A 26,803-nucleotide genomic window follows, 5' to 3' on the forward strand; every position below is an offset into this window, starting at 1 on the left:
AGACATGCCCTACATGTAAAACTAGGTAAACTTTTACACTTTGAGGATGATTTACTTCTCAAATCATTCATCTATATGGGAATATCAGAGTTGTGAAGAAAGGCAGCTCTTTATTTTTTGTAACTGAGAGTTGCATGAGTATTTCCATCAAGCCAGAAAGTAGAAGTGGACCAAATATTTTAAATTTTCCTTTGAGACATCAAAGGTTTACTCTTTTGTAGGGTCATTAAGGAAATAATTCAGGAATAAAAGTGTAAATTTTCAAATTCTTTATTTTCTAAAGTCATGATAATTTCTGCCTCATGTGTTTTATATATAAATTGAACATGTAGGCATTTGTGTCTCTCTCTGTGGTATGTGTGTGCACATGTGCATGGACACTTGCATGAAATTGGGATGGGGGAGAGGGAGAAACTACCTTCTTCACAGAGCAATGAAGTATTTATAATTTATGTTAATCATAGATAGATTTGATGTTAAAAGCAATTATAAAGATAACATCCACATTTGGGAATAATTATTCAAGGACTTGCTATGGAAAAATAGGTGATATGTAACAAATGAGGTAATATTTTTTGCAGAATCTTAGTAATTCATAGTTGTTCATTTCTTGACCACTACAAATGCTGTTAAAGGGATATAAAGTAGACTTTGTAATACACATTTTAATTGTTCTTGCATTATTCCTATAGCCTTTATAGTTACCTTTGCAGTGAGTTTAATTTGATAGCCTTATCATTTTAAGTGGAGACTTAAATTGTGTTTTAGATTTTTGTTTTCAGGCAGCTTTCTATAAGGAGAAATGAGATTATATTCAGCCTTAATGAAAACAGTGGGCCTGTTACACTCTTAAATGTTCTAATGGTATAAATTATCTTTACAAAAAAAAGTTTTTAGTAAGTAACTTTGTAAGTAAGTAACATCAGCAAAGGTCAGTGTTATCAATTTTTTTCATATGTATTAAACATTTAATTTCTATTACTTTACTTGTGTGAAGTGTGAGTTTATGTGATACAGTACTTATTTGGGGGGGAATCTATGATGTTGTTAGGCTATAGTTTGCTCTTCCTTAGTGAAGATTAACAAATTAGGTAAACTTTTGTCAAGTCTGATTAACGAACAGTTTCTGCCTTTATTAATGGTGGATTAGCTTGTTGCAGAACAAACTTCCTACTGAGAAAAACTAGACAAACCTAGGTAAGACATAGATTTTTAAAAATATGTTTGAAGTTATCAGAGAGTTACCAGGGTATAAGGACAGGAGGAGTCATGTCTTTAAGAAGAAGGGCACTGCTAATCATCACATACTTTCGGTTGGGATACCCGAAGGACTAAACCCTAGGAGTCTGGGAAAGCTGGAAATGCACTAACAGTCACAAAACCTGTAGCATAGCTTGGAATCTGCTGTGACATTATCCGTCTCTATCCTAACTGCCCATCTAAACAAAAGCAGATTATCCTAAACAAAAGGCATTATCCTCCAGAGCCCTCATTATTTCTGTAATTTGTCATACAGTGTTTAGCATTTGATCAAAACTTAGCAGTCCTATCAAGAAAACCCATTACTAAAAAACAAGATCTAAGCAAGAAATAGAAATAGGCATATAGACTCTTCAGATGTTGGAGTCAACAGAAATCACCTTTAAAAACATGGATCATTAATATGTTAAGAAATTAGATAATAAGACTGTTAATTCTAGCAGAGAATAGGACATTATAAACAGAATAGAAAACTGAGAACCAAAACTTAGTAACTATAATTAACTATAATTAAGAGCTGGATCAGTAGGTAGGGTTTAATAAAAAATTAGATACTTTTTTTTTCTTATTCCTTGAAGGATTTTATGAGACTTCCATCCATAAGTATGCTTAAGTTATATAATTTAATATGTGGTTTGGTTTCTGGTCTAATGATCTGTTTTTCTATCTTCTAATTGGCAAGAAAAACCCAATTTATTCAGTCTTTCATTCAATAAATTTTGATTAAGAGTCTGTTAGATATTGAGTCTGGTGCTGGAATCCGGGGGTACACAAATGAAAGCAATATTCATTGCCCGCAGTGAAGTCATAATCATTGAACTCACATTTAGCAGTAAAGTTTCACTTCAAGCATGTATTGCATGGAGCACTGGGTATGGTGCATAAACAATGAATTCTGGAGCACTGAAAAGAAATTTAAAAAAATAAAAGAAAGAAAAGAAAAGTCAGGATGGGCATGAATCATATTGAGACTTAAAATGGGAAGCAGGGGTATGGGGAGTCCGAACCTTAGTAAGTGGGCATGAGGAGCACCCATCCCTACCGTACCAAGATGGCCCCCATCCTCCGAGGACAGAACAATAAATGTAAAAACAAAGAGTCATCAAAAGACAAAAAGCAGCAGAAATACCTTTAAATAGAAATTGGTATTTGGTGATTGAAAATCTGAACAATGGTTTTATAGTTTTACAGACTTATTACATCACATTATCCAGTTATATTTGTTTGTTCCTTCTAGGTTACAAGAAACTGGAATACACTCAAATGGGCAGTTTAATGTAGGGAGGTGAGAAACTATCTTGACAGCTGCCCTTCGGGCTTCATGGACAAAACAGATTTCATACCTGTTACCAAACTGACGTGGTCATTGAGACTCTTTAGATCACAAAGATAAGAAAACTTGAGCCATCACTATTTTGGGTTCAGCATTAATTCATTGGTACGGTCATCTGTGACCATGCTGGTGGAATCCCTGGACCCTCCTGGCTCTCTTTCTTTTTATGTGTTGATTTGAATTACTATTGAATATCAATTACTTTCAACCTGAAAAACTTCCTCGAATATTTCTTGTAAGGCTGGTTTGCTGGCAACACATTCTCCATTTTTTATTGATCTGAGAATGTCGTTATTGCACCTGATTTAAAAAAAAAAGATAATTTTGCTGAATATAAGATTTTAGTTGATTTTCTTCACACTTTGAATATGCTATCTCACTGGTTTTTTTCTTCCTTGTTTCTCATGAGAAGTCAACTTTTGATACTGTTGGATTCCTCATTCATGACAGGACACTTTTTTCTTTTGCTGCTTTCCAGATTTTCTTATTGTTTTTGCCTTCAGGTTTGACTCCGATATATTTGGGTGAGGGTTTTGTATTTATCCTACTTGTAGTTCCTCAATATAGCTTAATGTCTTTCTTCAAATTTGGAAACTTTTTTTTTTTTTTTGAAATTCTTTTCATTTTATTTATTTTTTCAGTGTAACAGTATTCATTCTTTTTGCACAACACCCAGTGCTCCATGCAAAACGTGCCCTCCCCATTACCCACCACCTGTTCCCCCAATCTCCCACCCCTGACCCTTCAAAACCCTCAGGTTGCCCCAACCTCCCACCCCTGACCCTTCAAAACCCTCAGGTTGTTTTTCAGAGTACATAGTCTCTTATGGTTCGCCTCCCCTCCCCAATGTCCATAGCCCGCTCCCCCTCTCCCAATCCCACCTCCCCCCAGCAACCCCCAGTTTGTTTTGTGAGATTAAGAGTCATTTATGGTTTGTCTCCCTCCCAATCCCATCTTGTTTAGGGGGATAGGAGAAGAGTAAATTTGGAAACTTTTAGCCATCATTTTTTCTTGTATTTTTTGTTTCTTTCTCTCCATTGCAACTAGTATTTCTACTGCATGTTTGTTAGTATTCCACATTTCTTTGAGGCTCTGTTCATTTGTATTCTTTTTTCTCTCTTTTTCAGATGACATAATCACCACTGATTTATCTTTAAGTTTTTGGATTTGGGGGCACTTGGGTGACTCAGTTGGTTAAGTGTCCAACTCTTGATTTCAGCTCAGGTCATGATCTCAGGGTTGTGAGGTTGATCCCTGTGTGTGTGGGGGTGGGGGTGGGGGTGTGTGTGTGGGGGGGGGGTCCTTGCTCAGCAGGGAGTCTGCTTGAGATTCTCTCTCTTCCTTGCCCCTCTCCCTCACATACCCTCTCTCAAATAATAAATCTTTAAAAAATGTTTTTGGATTTTAAAAAAAATTCTTTTTATTTATTTTTATTATTATTTTTGCCAGCTCAAATCTATTGAGCCTTTCAAGTAAATTTTTCATTAAACTTACTGGACTTTCCAATATCAGAATTTCCATTTTTAAAAATTTCAGTCTTTTTATTGCTAATATCTTTATATTGTCATCATAGATACCTTTCATTTAAAAAAAAATGGTTTCCTTTAGCTCTTTGAGCACAGTTACAATAGCTTTTAACAAAATTTTAAGTTCAAAATCTGGTCCCCCTCAAAGGGAGTTTCAATTGTCTTTTTTTTTTTCTTTGAATAGGTCACACTTTTAAAATTTCTTTTCATGTCTACTGGTTATTGTTGAATTTGACATTTTATATAATGTATTTAGTCTGGATACTAACTCTATACCTTCTGTGGTTTGCTGTTATTATTTGCTTTTTTATTAGTTTAGCGAATTGACTGGAGTAGCTCAGTGGAACTTATTTTCCCTGCAGTGTGCAGTTTCTGATGTTGCTTCTCAGAAGGTGCAGCCTTGAGTATGTGCAGTATCTCCATGACCAGCGGGGATGATTGTGGTTTTAGCTGGGCTCTCTCTTTCACTCTCTAGTTCCCTGATCTCCCTAATCTCCCGATTAAACTTCTGTCTCTGACTCTTTTGATATCCCACCTAGGTTTTATCCTCTCCAGTAAATGCTGAGTGCTTGCTCCTTCTTTCTTTCCTTCCTATGTTCCCTGGGATATAAATTGTACCACAGTCCGATGCAGTTAAAGATGGGCTTCTTTGTAAGAGTATGGTGTTGCCAGTCTTTGGGAGCATATTTTGACTCCAAGAGTGCTCTTCTTAGTTGTCTTTATTGTTTTTTGATATCATCCTTAGACTGTAATTTCTTTATGTTCTGTTACAAATAAAGTCAGTCCCCTTAGTCAAAACTGTCAGTTCTCTGTTTATATAACTTTCCTCTTCCTCTTTTTTTTTTTTTTTAAAGATTTTATTTATTTATTTATTTGACAGACAGAGATCACAAGCAGGCAGAGAGGCAGGCAGAGAGAGAAAGAAGGAAGCAGGCTCCCCACTGAGGTGAGAGCCTGATGTGGGGCTTGATCCCAGAACCCTGGGATCATGACCTGAGCCGAAGGCAGAGGCCCCAACCCACTGAGCCACCCAGGTGCCCTCCCCTCTTCCTCTTAATAGACCTTCTGTGTCACTGTACTGGAGCTGGGTTCAGGGACTATAGCTTCCCTCTGGGGTAATACCCCAGCTCTTCAGGTGTGGTGCTGAGTGGGGTTGGTAGTCCATGATCTCTCAGCTAGCCCTTCTGTGTAGAACCTTCATTGTATGAGAGAACTGGGACATGAGCAATCTAAGTCTATGATGCCTTCTGCCCTTTGACTGGGGAGTGGGGGGACTGGTTGGGAAAAGGGAGCCTCGGTCCTTTTGTCTATTTGGAATAGAGCTTCCATCCACTCATCTGGGGATGATGGCCCCTCTAATGGGTCTTTGATTCTCATTGAAGTGTGTTTTAAAATTAGCAATCTACTTTATATACTAGTAAGTGAAGGATGCATATAGTAATCTCTACGGTAACTACTAGAAGAAGAGTAATAGGTATATACTAATACTGAGGAAGAAAGTGAAACAGTTAAAAGAATTACTACTAGGGACACCTGGCTGGCTTAGTCAGTAGACATATGATTCTTGATCTCAGGGTTGTGAGTTCAAGCCCCATGTTTGGCATAGAGATTACTTAAAAACAACAACAACAACAACAACAGCAGACCTTCCAAAAGAAGTCTTACTTGACTTACTGTGTATTTACTATGTACTTACTATGACTGTATTATGACTTACAACACTGGGTAAACAAAGATTCTTGTGAAGACACCAAAAGCATGAATCATAAATGAAACTATTATAAATCAGACTTGAAAAAAATTAAAAATTTCTTCCTTACACTTGGCTGCATTAGGAAAATGAAAAGAACAAGCCACACTGGGGGAAGATATTAACAGATCATATATGGAACAAAAGACTGGTATCGTGGTTATGTATTATTCCTATATATTAAGTTCATTATAGCAGTGCCTGGTTGTTTTAACACTTGTAATCAGTATAACAGAAAATTATATTAGTGTCTCAATGGATAGAGATAATATATTTATGAAAGTTCAACATCCATTAATTAGTAATTAAAAATTTACTAAAATTCTTTTAGTAAAAAGAGTTAAACTTTTAGTAAAAAGGAAGAGAGGGAAATTTCCCGATACTGCAGAGTATCTACTAAAAAACCTATATAGTACACGCTGTACTTAATAGTGAAGTACAACTGGAAATGGAGCAGACACTTCCCTTCTATTCAACAGTGTAATAGGGCTAATTGTCTAGGCAGTAATTCAAGGAAAAGGAAAAGTATCTGTTTGGAAAGGAATTAATAAGGCTGTCTTTATTTCTAATTGATATTTTAAAAAATCCAACAATCCTCTAGGTAAATTATTAACATTAACAGGTCAGGTGTATTTCAGCTAAGATAATAATTAAAACCAAATATCAAAATAAAATGAGCTTTGATCAGATCTAAACTAAAACCAAGCCACTGAATCATGTTCAGTCATATTATATCCACAAAACATATGTCCTAAGTATTGATTTTTTAGAACAAATAGAATTTTTTTCTCTTTTAGGTAAAATTTATGCAATTTATTTTTTTAAAAGATTATATAATCAACATTAAGAACAAGAAAGGAGCTCTACCTATACAAAGGAGAAGAAAAATTGTAAAGAATTTCAAGTCAGGCTGATACGAATCAATGGTTGCCTTAGATTAGGATTGCCCAGGAGCACTTTCAACAATGATGGAGATGTTTTATATCTGTGCTGTTCAACATGTTAGCTATCTGTAGTCATAGAGCACTTGAAATGAGGTCAGTGTGACTTTTTAATTTTACTTAAACACAGGTGAAACTTAACAGATGGGAATGTGATTGGATGCTATGAAATTGGATTAGGAGCCATGTCTTGAATTCCCATGGTATAAAAAGCATGCTGATTTTACTTGGTCTGAATATGACATGACTGTATGGTGGGAGTGTGGTAGTCTTGGATTTTATCAAGAGCTGATTAAAGAAACATCTGTCATAGCCAGTCCTTCTAGAAATTCCACTGGAGTCAAAAAAGGGTAGATTATTTTTCTTTTTTTTTTTTTAAATTGCAGTAAAATATACAAATCAAAAAATTACCATCTTAATCATTTTTAAATGTACGGTTTGGTGATAGTAAATAAATTTACATTGTATAATCATCCATCCTTATCCCCACTGAAACTCTGTATCAATTAATAACTCCCACTCCCCATCCTAACTGAAACCCCCTCCCCATTTCTGGCAACCAGCATTATAACTATTATACTTTGTCTTTATGAGTTTGATTACTCTGAGTATATCATATAAGTGGAATCATACAGTATTTGTCTTTTTTTTTTTTTAAAGAATGTGGGTGAGGAAATTGGCATTATATTGTAGCATCTTGAGATTTTTTATTTTGTTTATTTATTTGACAGAGATCACAAGTAGGCAGAGAGAGAGGAGGAAGCAGGCTCCCTGCCGAGCAGAGAGCCTGATGCGGGGCTCGATCCCAGGACCTGGGATCATGACCCGAGCCGAAGGCAGAGGCTTTAACCCACTGAGCCACCCAGGCACCCGCAGTATTTGTCTTTTTGTGCTTGCCTTAATTCACTTAACATGATGTCCTCAAAAGTTCAACTGTGCTGCGTCATATTACAGAATTTCCTTTCTTTTCAAGGCTGAATAATATTCCATTCTATGTATATACCACATTTTGCTTATCCATGCATCAGTTGATGGAGACCTAGCTTGCTTCCACATTTTAGCTTCCACAGTGAATAATACTGTTATGAACATGAGTGTATAAATATCTCTTTGGGACTCTGCTTCTACGTTTTGGGGGTACATATCCAGAAATAAAATTTGTAGATCATGAGATAATTCTGTGTTTAATCTTGTGAGGAACCACCGTACTTTTTTCTACATTTTATATTCCTATACCATTTTATATTCCTACCAACGATGCACAAGGGTTCCAGGTTCTCCACATCCTCATCAACATTTGTTCTGTTTTTTATTGTTGTTACTTGGCTGTTGATTTTTTTTGGTTTTTGGTTTTTTTAATGGTAGCCATCCTAATGGATGTGGGGTGGTATCTCAGGGGATTGTTATTTTTGTTTGAAACTGTATTTACTTAAAAAAAAAAGAAAATAGGACTCTTTTATCTCATTTAGGCTTCCTTAGCTTTGATTTCTCTCAAGAAATCAAAACTGAAAAATCAAGAAAAGTTGATTTCTCTTAGGTGCACAGTGCTATTGTATCATGTACGATAATGTGTCTGATCTGTTTCCAGTAAACTGTAATGCTCTCTAAGGATGTAGAGCAATAATATTAAGTGTTAGGTTACATTTAAGTTCTTTTCAATATACGTAATGTAATTAGAGATGACATATTTCTTTAGTTGAACTGCATACTTTATCTTGGTTCTCTCAGTGGCCAAATCAATACTGGTAAGACACAGGTGTCTGTCTTTTATTGATACCTGCTTTGTCCTAATGCATTTCATAGCAAATGTGTTAATCAGAGGTTGTTGCACCTCAATCAAAAGCAGTTCCAAATACCAGTCTGCTGAAAGAAGAATGGTTTTTTCCTATCTATATTCAAATTTTCTTCTCCCAATGTGCCTACTTTAGTTTAAACATTAGAGTTGCAGAGTTAAAATTATCGGTCTAATAGAGTGTGAGAAAAAGAAGAAAACACAAATGTACTTGAGAGATGTGTGCAGGGTCAGAATTTCCCCAGTGTGTTGCTGGGGCCTAGATGTTCATTATGTGTCCCCTTGTGTAGTAAGTTGAACACTCTGAAGAAATGTGTATTTAAAATGTTCCATGTAGTGAACATCATGGTTAATGAAACAGAAGTTAATATTTTATTTCTTCACAAAGAGATGAATGTATTTAATTAATTGAACATTATTTTCTGTACTTTGCTTAAGCTTAGTATCATGTTTCATTAAAAAGTACAAGGAAACTGTAGTTGTATGAAGCAGATATGTTCTCCTAGGATTTGTGGAGAAATAATTATTTTTAATCACTGAGAAAGACCGAGGAACCTGTTATTTGGGATTAATGTCTTTTTATGTGTCTCTGCTTCATTTGGCAAAGAGAAAATGATAGTAGTATATGTAGTCAAATTAGAAGGCTAGAAAAGACAGAAGATTCTTTTTGTAAAGGAAGAATTATTTGTGACATGGTTACTACAGTAGCCCCTGATATTTTGTGGCTGATCCCTAACTCATAAAGGGTTTAAATCAGTTTTTAAAGATTATTAATAGATATTTTGCTTGAGTTAAGAAAAATTGACTCCCGGATTTTAAGTGTATATTCTACTTTCCACCAATCATGACTTTAAAAAGTTTTACATAGTGAAATCCCAGTGAGTGTTGGCCCAGTCTAGCTTCCTTTGCCTGTATTTCGGGGCTACCATGCTTGTTTTGCTTGATTTGAGTTCTTTTATTTGGAGACTTCCCTTAATTCTCCTGACTGTGGAAAATTGATTAGTTGTCCTCTCACTATCAGTTCATAAAACACCTAAATCATACAGAAATGAATGAGTCTATCAAAACATGCAATAATATGTCAGACTAATTTCCCAATAGAGGTGAATGGGGCATGGCTTAATTGAGAGGCTGAGAATTTCAGGTGAAATCCTGTTAAATCTGTTCTTTTGTTTGCACAGTACAAGCAAAACTTTATAACATTAGTTAGGTTTAGTGTGGGAAATAGAACTGCTCTAGGTATTTTATGCAATAGTTGTACTGGCAGATGTGGTCTTGCTTAGGCTTCTAAGAAGAGGTAACACAAAGGGGTATATTCACAAGGGAATATTCACTGTGGAACAAAATAAATCCTGTCTCTAAGACCTTGCTGGCCAGTAGCAAAGAGCCAAATTAGCAGTTATGTTGTCTCTGCTTCATTTCTACATTCTAATTCTCTCTGTATTGAGTCTAATTTGCCACCCCCTACCCCAACCTAGCTTAAGTGAGTGCTAGACACTGAGTTTTATAGCCTCTATGGAATAGGAGAGTATATTAGGAGGAGGTAGGGATGGGGGCTGACTGCTGTCAGTCACGTCATAAACCACAGTGCCAGTAATCAGGTTTTCTTTCACCTGAGAAACATGACCTTGCCTTGTATTTTTCATAGCCCTTGAGCCTAGCCTTGTGTCCATAGTTGGCACTCTGCGAATACTAGTTGAATTCATGTTAATCCTCATGTTACATTTACACATACCTAGCCATACACTGGTAATGTTATACTCAGTGTGTAGTTTTTTGTTGTTGTTGTTTTTAGATTTATTTATTTGAGAGAGTGAGCATAGGGAGGAGGGGCAGAGGAAGAGAGCATTTTAAGCAGACTCTGCACTGAGCACAGAGCTCAGTATGGGGCTCAATCTCATGACTCTGAGATTGCGACCTGAGCTGAAACTAAGCATCAGACACTTAAACAACTGCACCACCCAGGTACCCCTCAATGTGTAGTTTATTTGCAGGTTTTTGTTTTTAAAGCTTCCTGTCCATTTTAGCTTACTTAAAAGTAAATCATCTATACATGCCAATTAACTTGTCACATGGAACCTAAAACGTTCCAACATGCTGGAAAAGAGTTTAATTTTAATAAATACAAAAAGTATAAATAAAATTTTAATTTTTTTTTCTGCACTTGAATCAGTCCTCTTGCTGAGATATTTGCATCTCATTTTGGATATAATATCCTTGTTCAGTTAGTGTTTTCATCTTGTGTCTGCTTTAAGGAAGTCATATTTTGGGCTGGAATTAGTCTTATCTTTGTTCAGAGTCAATGATAAGATAATTAACTGAATTCTGTTTTGAACAGTGTTCTCCTTGAGGTGTGTTTGTTACTTATTAACTTTAATGTCACCATTTTTGTCCTTATAAAGAATTGAGCTTTATATTTGCCTATACTTTAAATATCATTTTTGTTTCGGTGTATCATTTTGATAAGGTAGTTGCTACTTTCACTGTGCTGGGTTTCTAGAAACTATGTTGTAAAACACATCATTCTATTGTGGTTTGTATGTGTTCATATGAGAAACTTTATAATTAAGCATGGTATTTCCAACCAAGAAGACTTGGGAATCAGGATATTTATTCTTAAAATGAACTTGTCATCAATGCAAGCTATAAAAACTCTTAATCTTTATAATAATTAATATTTAAACTTGTTTTTAAATTTTTGATAAAATGAGTATAATACAAACACATAATTTTACAATATACATGTTTACTCTAGTGTGAGTAAACATCACACCAAAAATTGTGTGATGTGTGTGTCTTCTTATTTCTGTTATACCATATATTTGATGTATCTAAAACTCAAAGGCTAGCAATTATAAAAATTAAAAGAAATGTACAAATGATTGTACTTCCATTTGGCTTGCCCCTAGTTTGGGATCATTCTTTTTCAAAATGTTGCAGAATCAAGTTATTTGAAATTCTCACAAAAGTCTTTTTGGGAGAAGTGTCTGTTTGATCAGATTCTCTAGTTAATCTTTTCCTTCTTCTCCATTCTCCTCTCAACCACATTTCCCCGGCCAACACCAATGTTATGAGCACTTTCATCATGAAAGAAGGCACCAAAGGGAAACAGAGGATAAGAGTGCTGTGCATACTCCTGCCTTAGTGGTGTTGGCTGTTGTTTGAGTTCTGAGATTGACTGGCATAGGCATTCATTTTCTCTCTAGCTGTGTTTCTGCCTCTCCCCTCCTGCCCCCCATGTTTGCTCTTTGTCTTTTTTACTTTCACTAGCAACTGTGAATTATCTTTTTGTTCCCTTAGCCATCACCTAATGGTGTTAGCTCAGGGCTCTTTTCTTTTTGACAAAGAATCATTGTTAGAAAACGTTATATAAAGATAAGGACAGATGAAGACACTGAAGAATGAAATCTAAGTATAGATTAGGTAGCATAAATTGGGAAGAGAGGCAGAATTTGAAATACAGGAGAAAAAAATTGCTCATATGTATCACATTTATTTAAAATAACTGTTAGGTGTCTGCCTAACCAAACTATATGTTTCTCTGTAGCAGTAGAATGTAGAACCATGCTGTCTTATTCATCTTTTTGTGTCTCTAGCAGCTTGGTTGTTGCTGAGTGCGGTAAATATTTATTGGATTAAATGGAAACATACCTGTATTTTCTTCAGAAAGAATGAGACTGACAAGTGGTGTTTTTCTTTTTCTTTTTTTCCCCCCTATTCTCTTGAATGCCATAGATGGTTCTTATCTATTATAAGCAAGCTCTATTGAATTTGATTGCTGAAATTGAATTCAGATGAGAAAAAATTGGTTCTAAAAGTCCATTCTGCTTTAAAAAGATGATCTTCAATTATTTTTAATGTTGCTATAATATTTTAATATCCTAGTGTTAGCATAATGTCCTTTGGTGATTAATCTTTCTCAAGCACATATCTGATCACGTTATTCCCTTGCTAAAAAACTTTTGAAAGCTTAAACTGGCTTTCAGCATTCTCCCAACCTGGTTTCTGACCTTACTTTTTAATCTCTTTTTGGCCCTCTTGAACTTTTACTCTTTGTGAATAGCCCTGATAACCCATTCTGTGGCTCTTTCCAGTGCTACTGTTGGTCTTAAATGCCTGTCCTTTATCAGTGACCCAATCTTTTCTCTTCTTCACACTTGAGTTTGCTCATTGTCTCCTTATTTTATGTGCCTTTCTTTATGAGTTCTTGATGATCAGAGTGGTTTCTCTTAAATTTACTAACTTAAATTCTGTTTCTACTTTACTGGCTAACGGTGATGTCTCTTCCCTCCTGCTTGATCATATTTGTCCCAGTCAGTGTTTCTCATCTAATACTTTCCTCAGTGCCTAGCCAGTGTCTTGACTATAGAAGGGGAAAACTATTCTATTCCTGATTTTGTTTTAACCAAGTCACATCTATTCTGTGATTTTTTTTTTTCTTCTCAGTTTTAAAAATGTTGCAGAAACATCCATGCCTCAGAGATTGTGTAATTCCTATTTAGGATTTCCTCCTATCTCAGGAAAGAACATGGTATCTTATTTAATTATTCAAGAGGTTGTTTGGCTAGTATCCAAGTCAGTAATACAGTGAAATGGGATGAATATTAGTTTGAATATTGGGGGCCTGTGACTCTCTGCTGTAAACTACTTCCCTTAACTTGGATTGATTATCTCCTTGTCCCTCAATTTCCTCATCTTTATAATACAGGCCTTGGATTAACTCTCTAATTTTGGGGGAAAGATTTTATTTATTTGAGAGAAAGAAAACATGCACAAGTAGTGTGGAAGAGGGAGGGAGACAGAGAAGCAGATTCCTACTGAGTGGGGAGCCAACACAGGGCTTGATCTCAGGACCCTGGGAGGATGATCTGAGCTGAGGGCAGACACTTAACCACTTAACGACCCAGGTGCCTACCTCTCTAATTTTACTGTTGTTTCTAGTTAGCAAACCTTGCCATTGTTGAGTTTGTAAAGTGTGCCAATCAATGAGTCTTCCAGATGTTTATCCAATTGATTTTGTGTAGGTCATCATTCTTCTGATATGTAGATGTTATTGAGTCCTCTTTATAAATTTAGTTGCCTTGGCTCACAGAGGGTAAACCCTTCTCCTGAGGTCATAGAGTGACAGAGCTGGGATTTGATCTCAAGTCTGTGATTCATGTTCTTTCCCTGATACACTGCTATTTCCCTGGGATGTTGTTTTTGAGTCATTAAAGTGTGGCTCTTTTCTCATTACCCTTAAAGGTCTCACACAAAGTACATAATACTAGATGAAAATGTTTATTTAAAATAAATATTCTGAGACCCTGGCTTATTTGGGATGAAGTTTTCATTTTTAAATATTCCCTAAGGTGCCCAATCCTTTGTATGCATTGACTATCAAATAAGAGTACTGGAAAAATTGTGTTATACTATATGTTAGTGATATCAGTGAACAAATAATCATTGTTGTCACCTACACAGTAGTCTGCTTTTTGTCTTTTAATGGAAACTCTTTCAATGTAGGTTTAGTAATTCTTCAAGAATATGAGAGAAAAGAAGGCAGGTAGGAAGATCTTCATATACTAGACGGAACTGGTTTCTTAATTCTATAAACTTATTCCATTATTCTCTTAGCTAGTCCAGTTTTTCCACTTTTGTAATTTCAAGTTGGTAAATATTTTTTTGTAATCCACATATGTGAAATTATTATCTTAGATGTGTGAACAGCTAAAGCTAGAATTTATGATGGATCCTATCCATACTGCTTTTTAAAATAGAGTATCTCTTTTTCATTTTCTATTTTCATTTTAATGCCTTATTCATATGCTTTATTCATATGAGTGGGCTGTCTGTAGTTATAATTTGAAAGCAAACACTGCAGTAATTAAAAAGGAAGCCACTGGTAGCCAAGGCCAATCAATTTTAAAGGAAGAGAGTTCTTTTCTATCATCTTCTCAATGCAGCTATAATGCATTCTTTAATAGATTCTTTTCCTTTCTGTCTATTCCTTGGTCATTTTACTACTGGGAAGAAAGGAGTTAACAAAGTAGATCAGAGACTGTTTCCTTAGGTCTGCTTCCAAAATAGGCCCTTGTTTGGCATCTGGGAACTTTAATGATAATCAAGTAAGAAACTTTTCTTAAATGATAAGGTGTAGCTCATGGTGCTTAGACCTTTTATACAAGGAATGTGGTTTGTGCTGAATAACTGCTTTCCTTCTGGTAGTCTGGATTTTGGTCCATACTAGGCAGACAGTAGCTAAGTGACCAGCTTCTAATAAAAACTTTGAGCACCGAGTTTCTAATGAGTTTCCCTGGTAGCAAGTACCTCACACACGTTGTCAGAATTCACTGCTGGAACAATTGAGCACATCCTCTGACTGCAGGGAGAGGACTCCTGGAAGCTTGTGCCCGGGTTCCACTGGACTACACCCCACATTCTCTTCCTTTTGCTGATTTTGCCTTGTATCTTCTCAGTCTAATAAATCTCAACATAAGTATGACTATACTTCTAGTTATCAACAAACCTGAGACCCTCAACACAACTACTCATTAACATTTTTTCCCACCTGAAGAAGGAGAAAGAGATAAAAGAGAAATGTGTAAAGTTTTAGATTGAGTTGGAGCATTTATAAACCTTTGGTAAGGTGCTGTGAAAGGGATCAGAACGTACCATCCCCGAATGTTCCACTTTGGCATATTGATTATTGTGAGCTGAAGGCACTTGAGAAACAGTAGATGCAGAAAGGTACTCTGACCTCTTTTCCTACCTAAAGAAAGTCATAGTATTTCCCATGAGGAAGGTACTCCCTCTACCAGGAAGAAAACATTTTTTTATCACTGGAGATTGGGAGTTGATTCCAAAATGGATATGTACAGAGGAACCTAAAATAACCCTGATCTTCAGTTAGATTCCCCCCATATATTTCCTAGCCACTTCCCCACAGTTTATTACCCCTCGAAGCTTATTAAATCCCTTTTCCTTTTTCTTGTCACTTCCCCACAAATTCTCTGTTAAAAAAAGCGTAGAAGCTCTCGGTCCCAACCACTTTGTAGAGTCTTCATTTTCCCAACAAAGGCTCCTATGTCTATGTAAAAATAGTAAATAAAATGTGTGTGCTTTTCTCCTGTTAATCTGTCTTGTGTTGGTTTAATTCTCAGGCCCAGCTATAGAATCCAAAATGTTCCCATTAGGAACCAAAGTTTTTTCTCCCACATAACTGGAAACAATTCTTGGTGGGGAAAAAAAAAAATTCTATGTTTTTGGATGGTTCCTGTCTTTGACAGTACTTACATAGTGAGAAATAAGTAATAGACTTGATTAAACGATATGAAATTTAACAACTCTGCTCTAGTGGCTGAAATAATTTCACACAATTTAACTATAAAATGTTCTTTAGGGTAGAAGAGGCTGCCAGGAATGTACGATAGTAATAACAGAATTGGAAATCATCCTAATGGAATAAATAAGAAAATTGCCTTTCATTTAGCATTTCATGTAGTACATAGGAAGATGCTAGTATTTGGTATATATGCCTACCCTAAAAGCATTTATCCATGGATTAATGATGTGTTTGTTTACTTGTTTGCTCTCCATAGATGTGTGCATATGTGAAGGATTGTTGTGAGGGTTCTGTAATATAATCTCTTGATTGATGGGGGAGAAATGTTTGTTAAAATTAGATTATTCTGATTTGTTATCTGAGGAAGATGGATTAAAGACAACATCAAAACTGTGGCTGAATAGAACCTGCCAAGGAATGAATATAGGCAGGAATTCTATGACAGGTTTTACCTGAAGCATAATGCAGACAGACTGATGGGAGCAAATCAGTGGCGACAGTTTCCAGACTCAGAGCAGTTAGAGGCAGGGTTCATCCAGTTCAAATTCAATCCTACTTTCCTATCAGTAGTAAGAACCACAATTATTTACAATTAGAACCACATCCTTTTCTATTCATTTATACTTATATACCCAATTAATGCCATGATGTTTTCAAGTATTCTAAAGTGAGTTATTGTATGAAATATGTTAATATGAAAGTCTGTAATTTTTAAAATGTGAGAACAATGAAATTTATGTGCTTAAGCTCAGGGCTTACATATGTTAATCATGTGCCTATTCTTGTTGTTCTGTAATTATAGAAGAATAAATAATGCTGAACTTATTTTCCTCCTGGGTTCAAAAGCTTGGTAGGGATATTCAGAGAATCTTTCCAGGAGTCTGATTTAATAGGAAGCTGAGTATAGAGTACTGGTTAGATCATGTCAGATTTATAAGGGTTTTTTTTTTTGTTTCATTAAAAAAATTATTGCTGTGATTTTTTAAAAAATTCAAGTATAGATAATACATCGTGCTATAATAGTTCCAGGTGTCCAACACAATTACTCAGTAGTTTCACAAATTTCTCAATGCTCATCAAGATAAACGTTCTATTAATCCCCTTTATCTATTTCCCTCATCATCCTTCCTCCCCCTTCTCTGAAAATAGCTAGTTCATTCTCTGTGTTTAAGAGTCTGTTTTTTTTTTTTTTTTTTCAAATAACCCAGTCAGTAACTGAGCAGAAGACATGAACAGACACTTCTCCAAAGAAGACACACACATGGCTAACAGACACATGAAAAAATGTTCAACATCACTAGCCATCAGGGAAATACAAATCAAAACCACAATAAGATACCACCTTATACCAGTTAGTGGCAAAAATTAAAAAGATAGGAAAAAACAAGTGTTGGTGAGGATGTGGAGAAAGGGGAACCCTCTTACACTGTTCCCTCTTACACTGTTGGTGGGAATGCAAGCTGGTACAGACACTCTGGAAAACAGTATGGAGGTTCCTCAAGACATTAAAATTAGAGCTGCCCAACGACCCAGCAACTGCACTATTATTTACCTGAAAGATACAGATGTAGTGAAAAGAAGGGGCACACGCACATAGCAGCAGTGTCCACAGTAGCCAAACTATGGAAGGAGCTGAGATGCCCTTTAATAGATGAATGGATAAAGATGATGTGGTTCTTATATACAATGGGATATTACTCAGCCATCAGAAAGGATGACTACCCATCATTTGCATCAACATGGATGGAACTGAAGGGAATTATGCTAAGTGAAATAAGTCAAGCAGAGAAAGACAATTATTATATAGTTTCACTCATATGTGGAACATAAGGAATAGCACAGAGGACCACAGGAGAAGGAGGAGGGAAGACTGAATAGGAAGAAATCAGCAAGGAAGACAACTGTGAGAGATTCCGGACTCTGGGAATCAAACTAAGGGTTGCAGAAAGGGGAGTAGGTTGGGGGATGAGATAACTGAGTGATGAGTATTAAGGAGGGCATGTGTGGTGATGAGCACTGGGTGTTATATGCAACTAATGAATTGTTGAACAGCACACCAAAAACTAATGATGTACTATATGTTGGCTAATTGAACATAATTTAAAAAAAAGCTGGGGAAAAAAGTCTTTTTTTCGTCTATTTTTTTCTTTTTTTATTCTATTTCTTAAATTCCACATGAGTGAAATCATGCAGTATTATACTAGCCAATAGTATTATACTATTCACTTAGCATTATACCCTGTAGGTCTATCCATGTTGTTGCAAACAGCAAGATTTCGTTCTTTTTTTAATGGCTGAATAATATTTCATTGTGTGTGCACATGTGCGCGCGTGTGTTACATCTTTATTCATCTGTGAATGACATTTGGGTTGCTTCTGTATCTTGGCAATTGTAAATAATGCTGCAATAAACATAGGGGTGCATGTATCCCTTTGAATTAGTGTTTTCATTTTCTTTGGGTAAATGCCCAGTTGTGGAATTGTTGGGTAATATGATAATTCTAGTTGTAATTTTTGAGAAATCTCCATACCATTTCTTACAGTGGCTGCACCAATTTGCATTCCCTCCAACAGTGTATGAATGTCCCTTTTCTTCCACATCTTCACCAACACCTTGTAATTTCTTGTGGTTTTGTTTTGTTTATTTTGTTTTTTTTTTTCCATTTTATTTATTTTTTCAGCGTAACAGTATTCATTGTTTTTGCACAACACCCAGTGCTCCATGCAAAACGTGCCCTCCCTATTACCCACCACCTGTTCCCCCAACCTCCCACCCCTGACCCTTCAAAACCCTCAGGTTGTTTTTCAGAGTCCATAGTCTCTTATGGTTCGCCTCCCCTCCCCAATGTCCATAGCCCCCTCCCCCCTCCCAATCCCACCTCCCCCCAGCAACCCCCAGTTTGTTTTGTGAGATTAAGAGTCATTTATGGTTTGTCTCCCTCCCAATCCCATCTTGTTTCATTTATTCTTCTCCTATCCCCCTACCCCCCCATGTTGCTTCTCCATGTCCTCATATCAGGGAGATCATATGATAGTTGTCTTTCTTTGATTGACTTTTTTTAACAAGTCAGGAAATGAGAGATGCTGGCGAGGATGCGGAGAAAGGGGAACCCTCCTCCACTGTTGGTGGGAATGCAAGCTGGTGCAACCACTCTGGAAAACAGCATGGAGGTTCCTCAAAATGTTGAAAATAGAACTACCCTATGACCCAGCAATTGCACTACTGGGTATTTACCCTAAAGATACAAACATAGTGATCCGAAGGGGCACGTGTACCCAAATGTTTATAGCAGCAATGTCTACAATAGCCAAACTATGGAAAGAACCTAGATGTCCATCAACAGATGAATGGATAAAGAAGAGGTGGTATATATACACAATGGAATACTATGCAGCCATCAAAAGAAATGAAATCATGCCATTTGCGACGACATGGATGGAACTAGAGGGTATCATGCTTAGTGAAATAAGTCAGAGAAAGACAACTATCATATGATCTCCCTGATATGAGGACATGGAGAAGCAACATGGGGGGTTAGGGGGATAGGAGAAGAATAAATGAAACAAGATGGGATTGGGAGGGAGACAAACCATAAATGACTCTTAATCTCACAAAACAAACTGGGGGTTGCTGGGGGGAGGTGGGATTGGGAGAGGGGGAGGGGGCTATGGACATTGGGGAGGGTAAGTGCTATCGTGAGTGCTGTGAAGTGTGTAAACCTGGCAATTCACAGACCTGTACCCCTGGGGATATTTTGTTTTTTGTTTTTTGTTTTAGTCATTCTGACAGGTATAAAGTGATATCTCATTGTGGTTTTAATTTGCATTTACCTGCTGATTAATGATGTTGAGCATTTTTTCATGGTCTGTTGGCCATCTGTATGTCTTCTTTGCAAAAAGGTCTGTTCAGGTTTTCTGTCCCTTTTTTAATTGGATTATTGGTTTTGATGTTGAGTTTTGTAAGTTCTTAGTATATTTTGGATATTAATTCCTTATTGGATATCTCATTTGCAAATGTATTCTACCACTAGGTAGCTTGCCTTTTTGTTTTGTCGATGGTTTCCTTCACTGTACAAAAGCTTTTTATTTTGGTGTAGGCCCAATGCCTTAATTTTGCTTTTTGTTTTCCTTGCCAAAGTAGACATATTTGGAAAACTTGTTTTATGGCTGATGTCAAAGAAATTACTGCTTATATTTTCTTTAAGAATTTTATGGTTTCAGACTATACTTAGGTCTTTAATCCATTTTGAGTTTATTTTTGTCTATGGTGTAAGAAAGTGGTCCAGTTTCATTCTTTTCTATGTAACTTTGCTGTTTTTCCAACATCATTAAAGAGACTCTTTTCCTGTTGTGTGTTCCTGCCTCATTTTTCATTGATTAATTGACCATAGAAGTGTGGGCTTCTTGCTGGACTCTCTATTCTGTTCTGTTGATTTGTGTGCCTATTTCTGTGCCAGTATCATACTGTTATGATTATATTAGCTTTGTAGTATATCTTGAAATCTGGGATCATAATACCTCTAGCTTTGTTCTTTTTCAGATTGCTTTGACTATTAGGGTCTTTTGTGGTTCCATACAAGTTTTAGGATTATTTGATCTAGTTATGTAAAAAATGCTTTTGGTATTTTGATAGGGATTGCATGAAAACTACAGATTTCTTTGGGTAATATAAACATTTTAACAATACCGATTCCTCCAATTAATGAACATGAACTATCTTTCTGTTTGTTTGTATCCTCTTCAATTTGTTTCATTAAGAAAAAATTATTACTGTGATTTTTAAAAAAATTATTTTATTTGTTTTTAAAGATTTTATTTATTTATTTGTCAGAGAGAGGCAGAGGCTGAGAGAGAAGCAGGCTCCCTGCCGCCCAAGGAGTCCGATGTGGGACTCAATCCTAGGATGCTGGGATCATGACCTGAGCCAAAGGCAGCCGCTTAACCAACTGAGCCACCCAGGCGTCCTGTGATTTTTTTTTTAAAGATGGGAAAAGTAGAGAAGAATGATCCAGTAGGAAAAGAGAGGTTCAGTACAAGGAAGAGAAGATATAATTGATGTAGTAAAACCCTTGATGGTTGTGGAAGGAAATTACAAAGAGAGGCTGATTTGTGTAAGAAAGATCCCTTTTCCTCAAAGACTAGAGAGGAGGACAAACTATCCATTGGTTAAGTTTCAAAATGGTACATTAAGGAAATTTAAGGGATGTCCTGCATAATAGCTTCAATTCATTTTTTTAAGGAGCTATGTTACACACTAGAAGTGAGTGAAAAGATGGTGGGTCTGAGGCAGGCCATTTTGGAAGGGCCACTGTGTGGATTGGGAAGAGGCATGCAGTACAATTTCTGGGCACCACGGGCTTGCCTCTCTGTGCCATCACATCAACTGATACTCCCCTGTGGTTTTCCTTAGAGGACTCAGTAACCTGATACAGGAAACAGGAAATGTGCTAATTCCCCCAGAGCTGGTAGTTTTACCATTTAAGTTCAGCTTTAGAAAGGAGTTTGAAATGTGTACAAGGGAGTGGTTAAAGTGAAGATTAAGGAAGTTAGGTCAAAAAACTTGGATTTAAAGCCAGCAAAAGAAATGTCAGGGCGTGGTCATCTTCCTGACAATGAAGAGCAGATGTATGAGAAGAAAAGGAGTGAGGGAACTGGGCGGATGAGTAGATAAAGCCAAAGGCCTGAGGAATGGGGAAAAGGGATGAGAGGAGTAGTACTGGGGAGAAGGGAGTACCGGGACTCTTGCTTCATAGATGGCAGTTCTGAACAGAACCACTAAGATAGGACTGTGATAGTAGATGACAAACAGGCAAGGAGTTAGGGTCATTTGAGAATCTGGCCACTTAGCAAAGAGTTGAAAACATGGGCTCTGCAGCCAGACAATCTAGGTCTAAATCCCATTTCCTCACATATTAGGTATGTGATCTTGGGCAGGTTCCAAGAGTTGGTTACATATCACTGATATTAAGATAGTAATAGTGGGACTAAGTGAGGTCATTCTTATAAAGTATTTGCTTAATCCTTTGTACAACTCAAGCGCTCAGCAAACTTTAGTAGTAATAGTAATTATTATTGCTAGCTCCTTCTCATTTAGATCTCAGCTCCTATGTCATCTCCCAAGAGAAACCCCCCCTAGCCACACTGTAGAATTTAGTCCCCTTCAGGTAACTGTCTATCATTTTAGCATCTAGCATCATTTGCAGTTGTAATCTAGCTGGTAGTGTCAGTATCTCCCCAGTTTATATTACTTCGTTTTTTGGTATCAAAGCCAGGTCTTATTAACCATTTTGTAAGCTATGTGCTTAACATGTAGGAAGGGTACCCACTCTCCGAAGTGTTTGTTAGAAAAAAAAAATATTGACATCTCTCTGCTGATGGAGAAATCATGCGAATACTGCAGGTTTCTTAGTGATAAAACTTTTAGATAAGGGCAAAAGGGCAAACCACTACCACTATGGCTTTCTGATTTCATTTTAGAATTTTCCGCACAAACAAGTGCACAGTTCTCAATTTACTATTTTGTTTGGGTAGATAAAGGAGTGACTCATCTCTTCCATGCTGCATTGAATTTAGCAAATTGAGCAAATGCAAACCTGTTGCTCTGAAAATGAATCTTGTTTTCAAGGCATTATTTTTATTGTATTTTTTTGCCATGATGTCAAACAATGACTTTAACTATGAAAGAAATTGTATTTCACTTATTTGAGCCATGGTGCAGGGATAATGGAATCTGGAACTGAACGTTCTGCTGTGAGAATCAGGGGAAGTTGGTAAATGTTTCCAGCCTTCATTTGTAGGAGCCTTACAGCAATGTAGATGATATTTATTGTTTGTCCAGCTCTGGTATCATCTTCGTCCCCTGAACATGGCCTTTTCATGTTACCTTTGTCACCTGAGTATTGGAAAGTAAGGCTCAGGAGGGGCAGCATATGGGATACCTTATTTCTTAATTTGTCACTCCCTTCCAAAGCTCTATAATAGTGGCTTAATGTTAATGATTACAGTATTCTTTTATATGTTTAAAATGTTATATAAAAGCAGTGTCCTCTCATTTTTAAGTTAAAAATAGATCTTTATAGTATTCCATTGTGTATATATACCACATCTTCTTGATCCATTCATCTGTTGATGGACATCTAGGTTCTTTCCATAGTCTGGCTATTGTAGACATTGCTGCTATAAACATTCGGGTACATGGAGAAGCAACATGGGAGGGTAGGGGGATAGGAGAAGAATAAATGAAACAAGATGGGATTGGGAGGGAGACAAACCATAAATGACTCTTAATCTCACAAAACAAACTGGGGGTTGCTGGGGGGAGGTGGGATTGGGAGAGGGGGAGGGGGCTATGGACATTGGGGAGGGGAGGCGAACCATAAGAGACTATGGACTCTGAAAAACAACCTGAGGGTTTTGAAGGGTCAGGGGTGGGAGGTTGGGGGAACAGGTGGTGGGTGATGGGGAGGGCACGTTTTGCATGGAGCACTGGGTGTTGTGCAAAAAGAATGAATACTGTTACGCTGAAAAAATTAATAAAAAGGGAAAAAAAAAAATAGATCTTTACCAGGTCTTTTTAAGTTGAAAATATGTATGAAGCATGATGATTTAGTGCAATTTCCAAATGTGTTGTTGACCCATTCTGGGAAGCTGGATTTTAAGGGTTCAGGTTTGCCCTCTCTTAATTATTATGTAGTTCAAATAAATTTGTTTGTTTAAAAATCTATCCTACCCTGATTTTTGTAAGCTTGAGCTAAGTTTAGCAATTTTTTTTTTAAAGATTTTATTTATTTATCTGACAGAGAGAGAGAGAGATCACAAGTAGGCAGAGAGGCAGGCAGAGAGAGGCAGGTAGAGAGAGAGAAGGAAGCAGGCTCCCTGCGGAGCAGAGAGCCCAATGCGGGGCTCGATCCCAGGACCCTGAGATCATGACCTGAGCCGAAGGCAGCGGCTTAATCCACTGAGCCACCCAGGCGCCCCAGTTTAGCAATTTTTAACATTAGATTTAGCTGGAATTAATGTGTCTATAAACACTGTATTGAGAGTCTTTTTAATAACTTTCAAATATTATCTATATTGATCTTTCTATCATCAATGTGCATATTTTATTATGTATTTTTATTCTATTGTAACAAAATTTATGTGTTGCCAGAAAGTGAAATATTACATATGACTGCTGTGATAATCTGACAGTTTTTAAAACTTACATTTTTTTCAGTTGGACAAAGTGCTAGATTCTTACTAAAGTAATGCACATTGTTTTTGTCGTCAAAAGTTCTTCTATTTTGGTGACAGTCAACTGGAAAATACGTGTTTTTTCTATTTGGATAGTGAAGTAGTCTAAAAAAGAGGAACTATTTCTATGAAGAATTATTCCCAACTTAGGTGCCCATAAAATACATAGAGAGGGACTCATATCTTCTAGACTGACTACTAATGAAATTTGGTACAGGTGGTTCCCATTTCAGTCATTCTCAGACATTAGAGATTCTTGTTTCATGCTGTTAGACATCCAGTTTTGACAAGAACATGTTCCTAATATTTCTCATGCTTTATTCCCAGAATTTAACACATCAATTGGAGCACAAAGAAAAGAAGCAGCTACAGATGTTGGATCAGCTTCAGGAGATCCAGAATCACTTTGAAACTTGTGAGGCCAAACACAAGCGTGCGGAACTTCAGATCTCAGAGTTGACCCACCATGCCGAGGATGCAACCAAGCAGGCAGAGCAGTACCTCCTTGAGTTCCAGCAGTCAGAGGCCCTGAGGCAGGAGGCAGAGAAGAGGAGAGAAGAGCTGAAACTGAAAGCTCAGGAGTCCATCAGGCAGTGGAAGCTTAAGCACAAGAAGTTAGAGCGAGCGCTGGAGAAACAGTCTGAAACTCTTGATCAACTGACAGACAAGAATAATCAGGTATAAAAGCCAGATTCCTAAGGAATGGTTTTTGCTCTGACCATTCATTCATCCATCCTTTCAACAAACACTTGAGTGCCATACTCTGCATGTACTCTATCATGACGTCCTTGATAGAAGAGTCTTTATGTCTTGGCTATTTCAAGGTGAAAAGTAAATTAGTTTTTTAAGTTTTTAAAGTCTTCTCCATAGTTTAACATTCTGTGAGTTTTTAAAGTTGGCCCTTAAAAAGAGATAACCTTCCTCTCCCTCAGTTTAGCTTTTAGTTCCCTAAATTGAAATTATTCTTTGATTTTCAAATGGAAAAAAAATCACAAAGTCTTCCGTAATATCACCTGACTTTTCCCCCAGTGCATGTATCTTAAAATCTATTTTTTAGTAAATTTCAACTTAAGTATTGGTTGGAAAGGAACATTTAAACATGTAGTAGTTACTACTGGACAATTTTCTGGCAGCAACTATAATGGCTTTCGTTAAATGAATGACGTTCATAATCTCACTGCCCGAGCAGTATTATCAGGTCACAAGCCTCTTTAAGACTCTGCTTTTGTGCCTTTTTGATTGCAACAAAAAGCATTTCACTCATCCGTGTATGCATTTCACGTCGTCTTTCCCGTGCATCGTCAGTTACTTTAAATGGATTTTGTGCTCCTGTGTTGATTCTCAACTATATCTTTGGGTTGAATTAAACCTAGATGTTTATAAGATAATAAACAGGAAAGTCAGGGTTGATTTTTATCCATGTTTAGTTTTGGTTTATCATTTCTGCTTTGTCATTTGTCACTTGTCAAGAATTCTGAACATTCCAAAAGAATAATCATTTAGATAAGTTGACTTTCTTTCAAAGGAAAACACAATGTAGGGCAATTATGTTTATAAAATCAATTGTCAGTACTTAAGAGTGACAGATGCTTATTTCAGATGAGCTGTCCTGGAAAAGACGCTTTACCATTTAGATATGAATTTCGTGGACATCTAGAGGATGGAGGAAGCGATCACCTTGCACTCATTGTGGAGTGCTTTTCAGTTTAACCCATCTGACACATACTGGGTGACTAGTTGCCCTGAGGTAAAGCAGTTGTAAAGCTTTCAGACTTGATCTGATCCCAGGAAATTGCTCTACCTTGATTATCCTGTTGTCAGTCTGGTCTGGCAACGGGTTCAATGAGCATGACTGTTGGGGAGGTAGCTAGAAAGAAGGTGGGTGGGAGGGACTGACTGATTGAAAACCATCTGGGGATTTTACTTAATTAGAGGAAATGTAGAAGGGTCCATGTCATCAGACAGTATCCTAATCCATGGTGCAGAGTTTTCTAGATGGAGTTTTTTTAGATACTCAAAATTGTTAAACAATTATTTCCCAGAATGCTCCTGATATAATTATTTTTATCACTTAGCATTGCTAATGATAAGCAAAGAAGTAGTTTTAAAGTGATTGCCACAGTTAGGGTAGTATCACAATTATCACAGCAGGCATTGTAATTTCCACTTTAAAAGCCTTAAAAATGAATGCAGCCTGTTGGAGTTAGAGCAGTGGTTAATCAAGGAAGAAAGGGTAACAGCTATTTCATTGCACATGTAAGCGTCCAGTAAATCCATGATGTGGAAGTACGTTGTAAATAATTTTGGAAAAAAGCATCTATATGTTTATGTCTTACTGAATAATACCTCTAAGGAGTATTTAATTTTTAATAAAATCACAAAACCACCCCAAGGCATTAGGAATACAGCGTATGGTTTTTTTTTGTTTTTTTTTTTTTTTTTTGAGCTAATTATTTTCAAAAAGTGACTCTAGGGTATATTTGGAAGTATATATTAAAATAAAAATAATATTAAATTCCAAATAAAACACATTATGTTTTGCAGAGTAAATTGTTTAATAAGTAACCTTGTTGAGACAATTTCTATGCTCAAACAATACAGTTTTTGTGTTTCTCTACTACCATTTCTCTTTTTTCCAGTGTAAT

The 26,803-nt window shown here is 36.6% G+C and overlaps 1 protein-coding gene across 5 annotated transcripts in view; it reads left to right on the top strand.

Annotated features, from left to right (window-relative positions):
• CEP128 (centrosomal protein 128) overlaps window positions 1–26,803 on the top strand; it is a 412,817-nt gene that overhangs the window by 98,377 nt on the left and 287,637 nt on the right. For all 5 annotated transcript variants that reach the window (XM_046006996.1, XM_046006995.1, XM_046006999.1 and 2 more), the window contains one exon: window positions 24,486–24,836. In XM_046006996.1, coding sequence (XP_045862952.1) covers window positions 24,486–24,836 — 351 coding nt within the window. The remainder of the gene's footprint in view (window positions 1–24,485; window positions 24,837–26,803) is intronic.

The sequence above is a fragment of the Meles meles genome, chromosome 6 (genome assembly GCF_922984935.1).
Source record: "Meles meles chromosome 6, mMelMel3.1 paternal haplotype, whole genome shotgun sequence".
Taxonomy (NCBI): Eukaryota; Metazoa; Chordata; class Mammalia; order Carnivora; family Mustelidae; genus Meles; species Meles meles.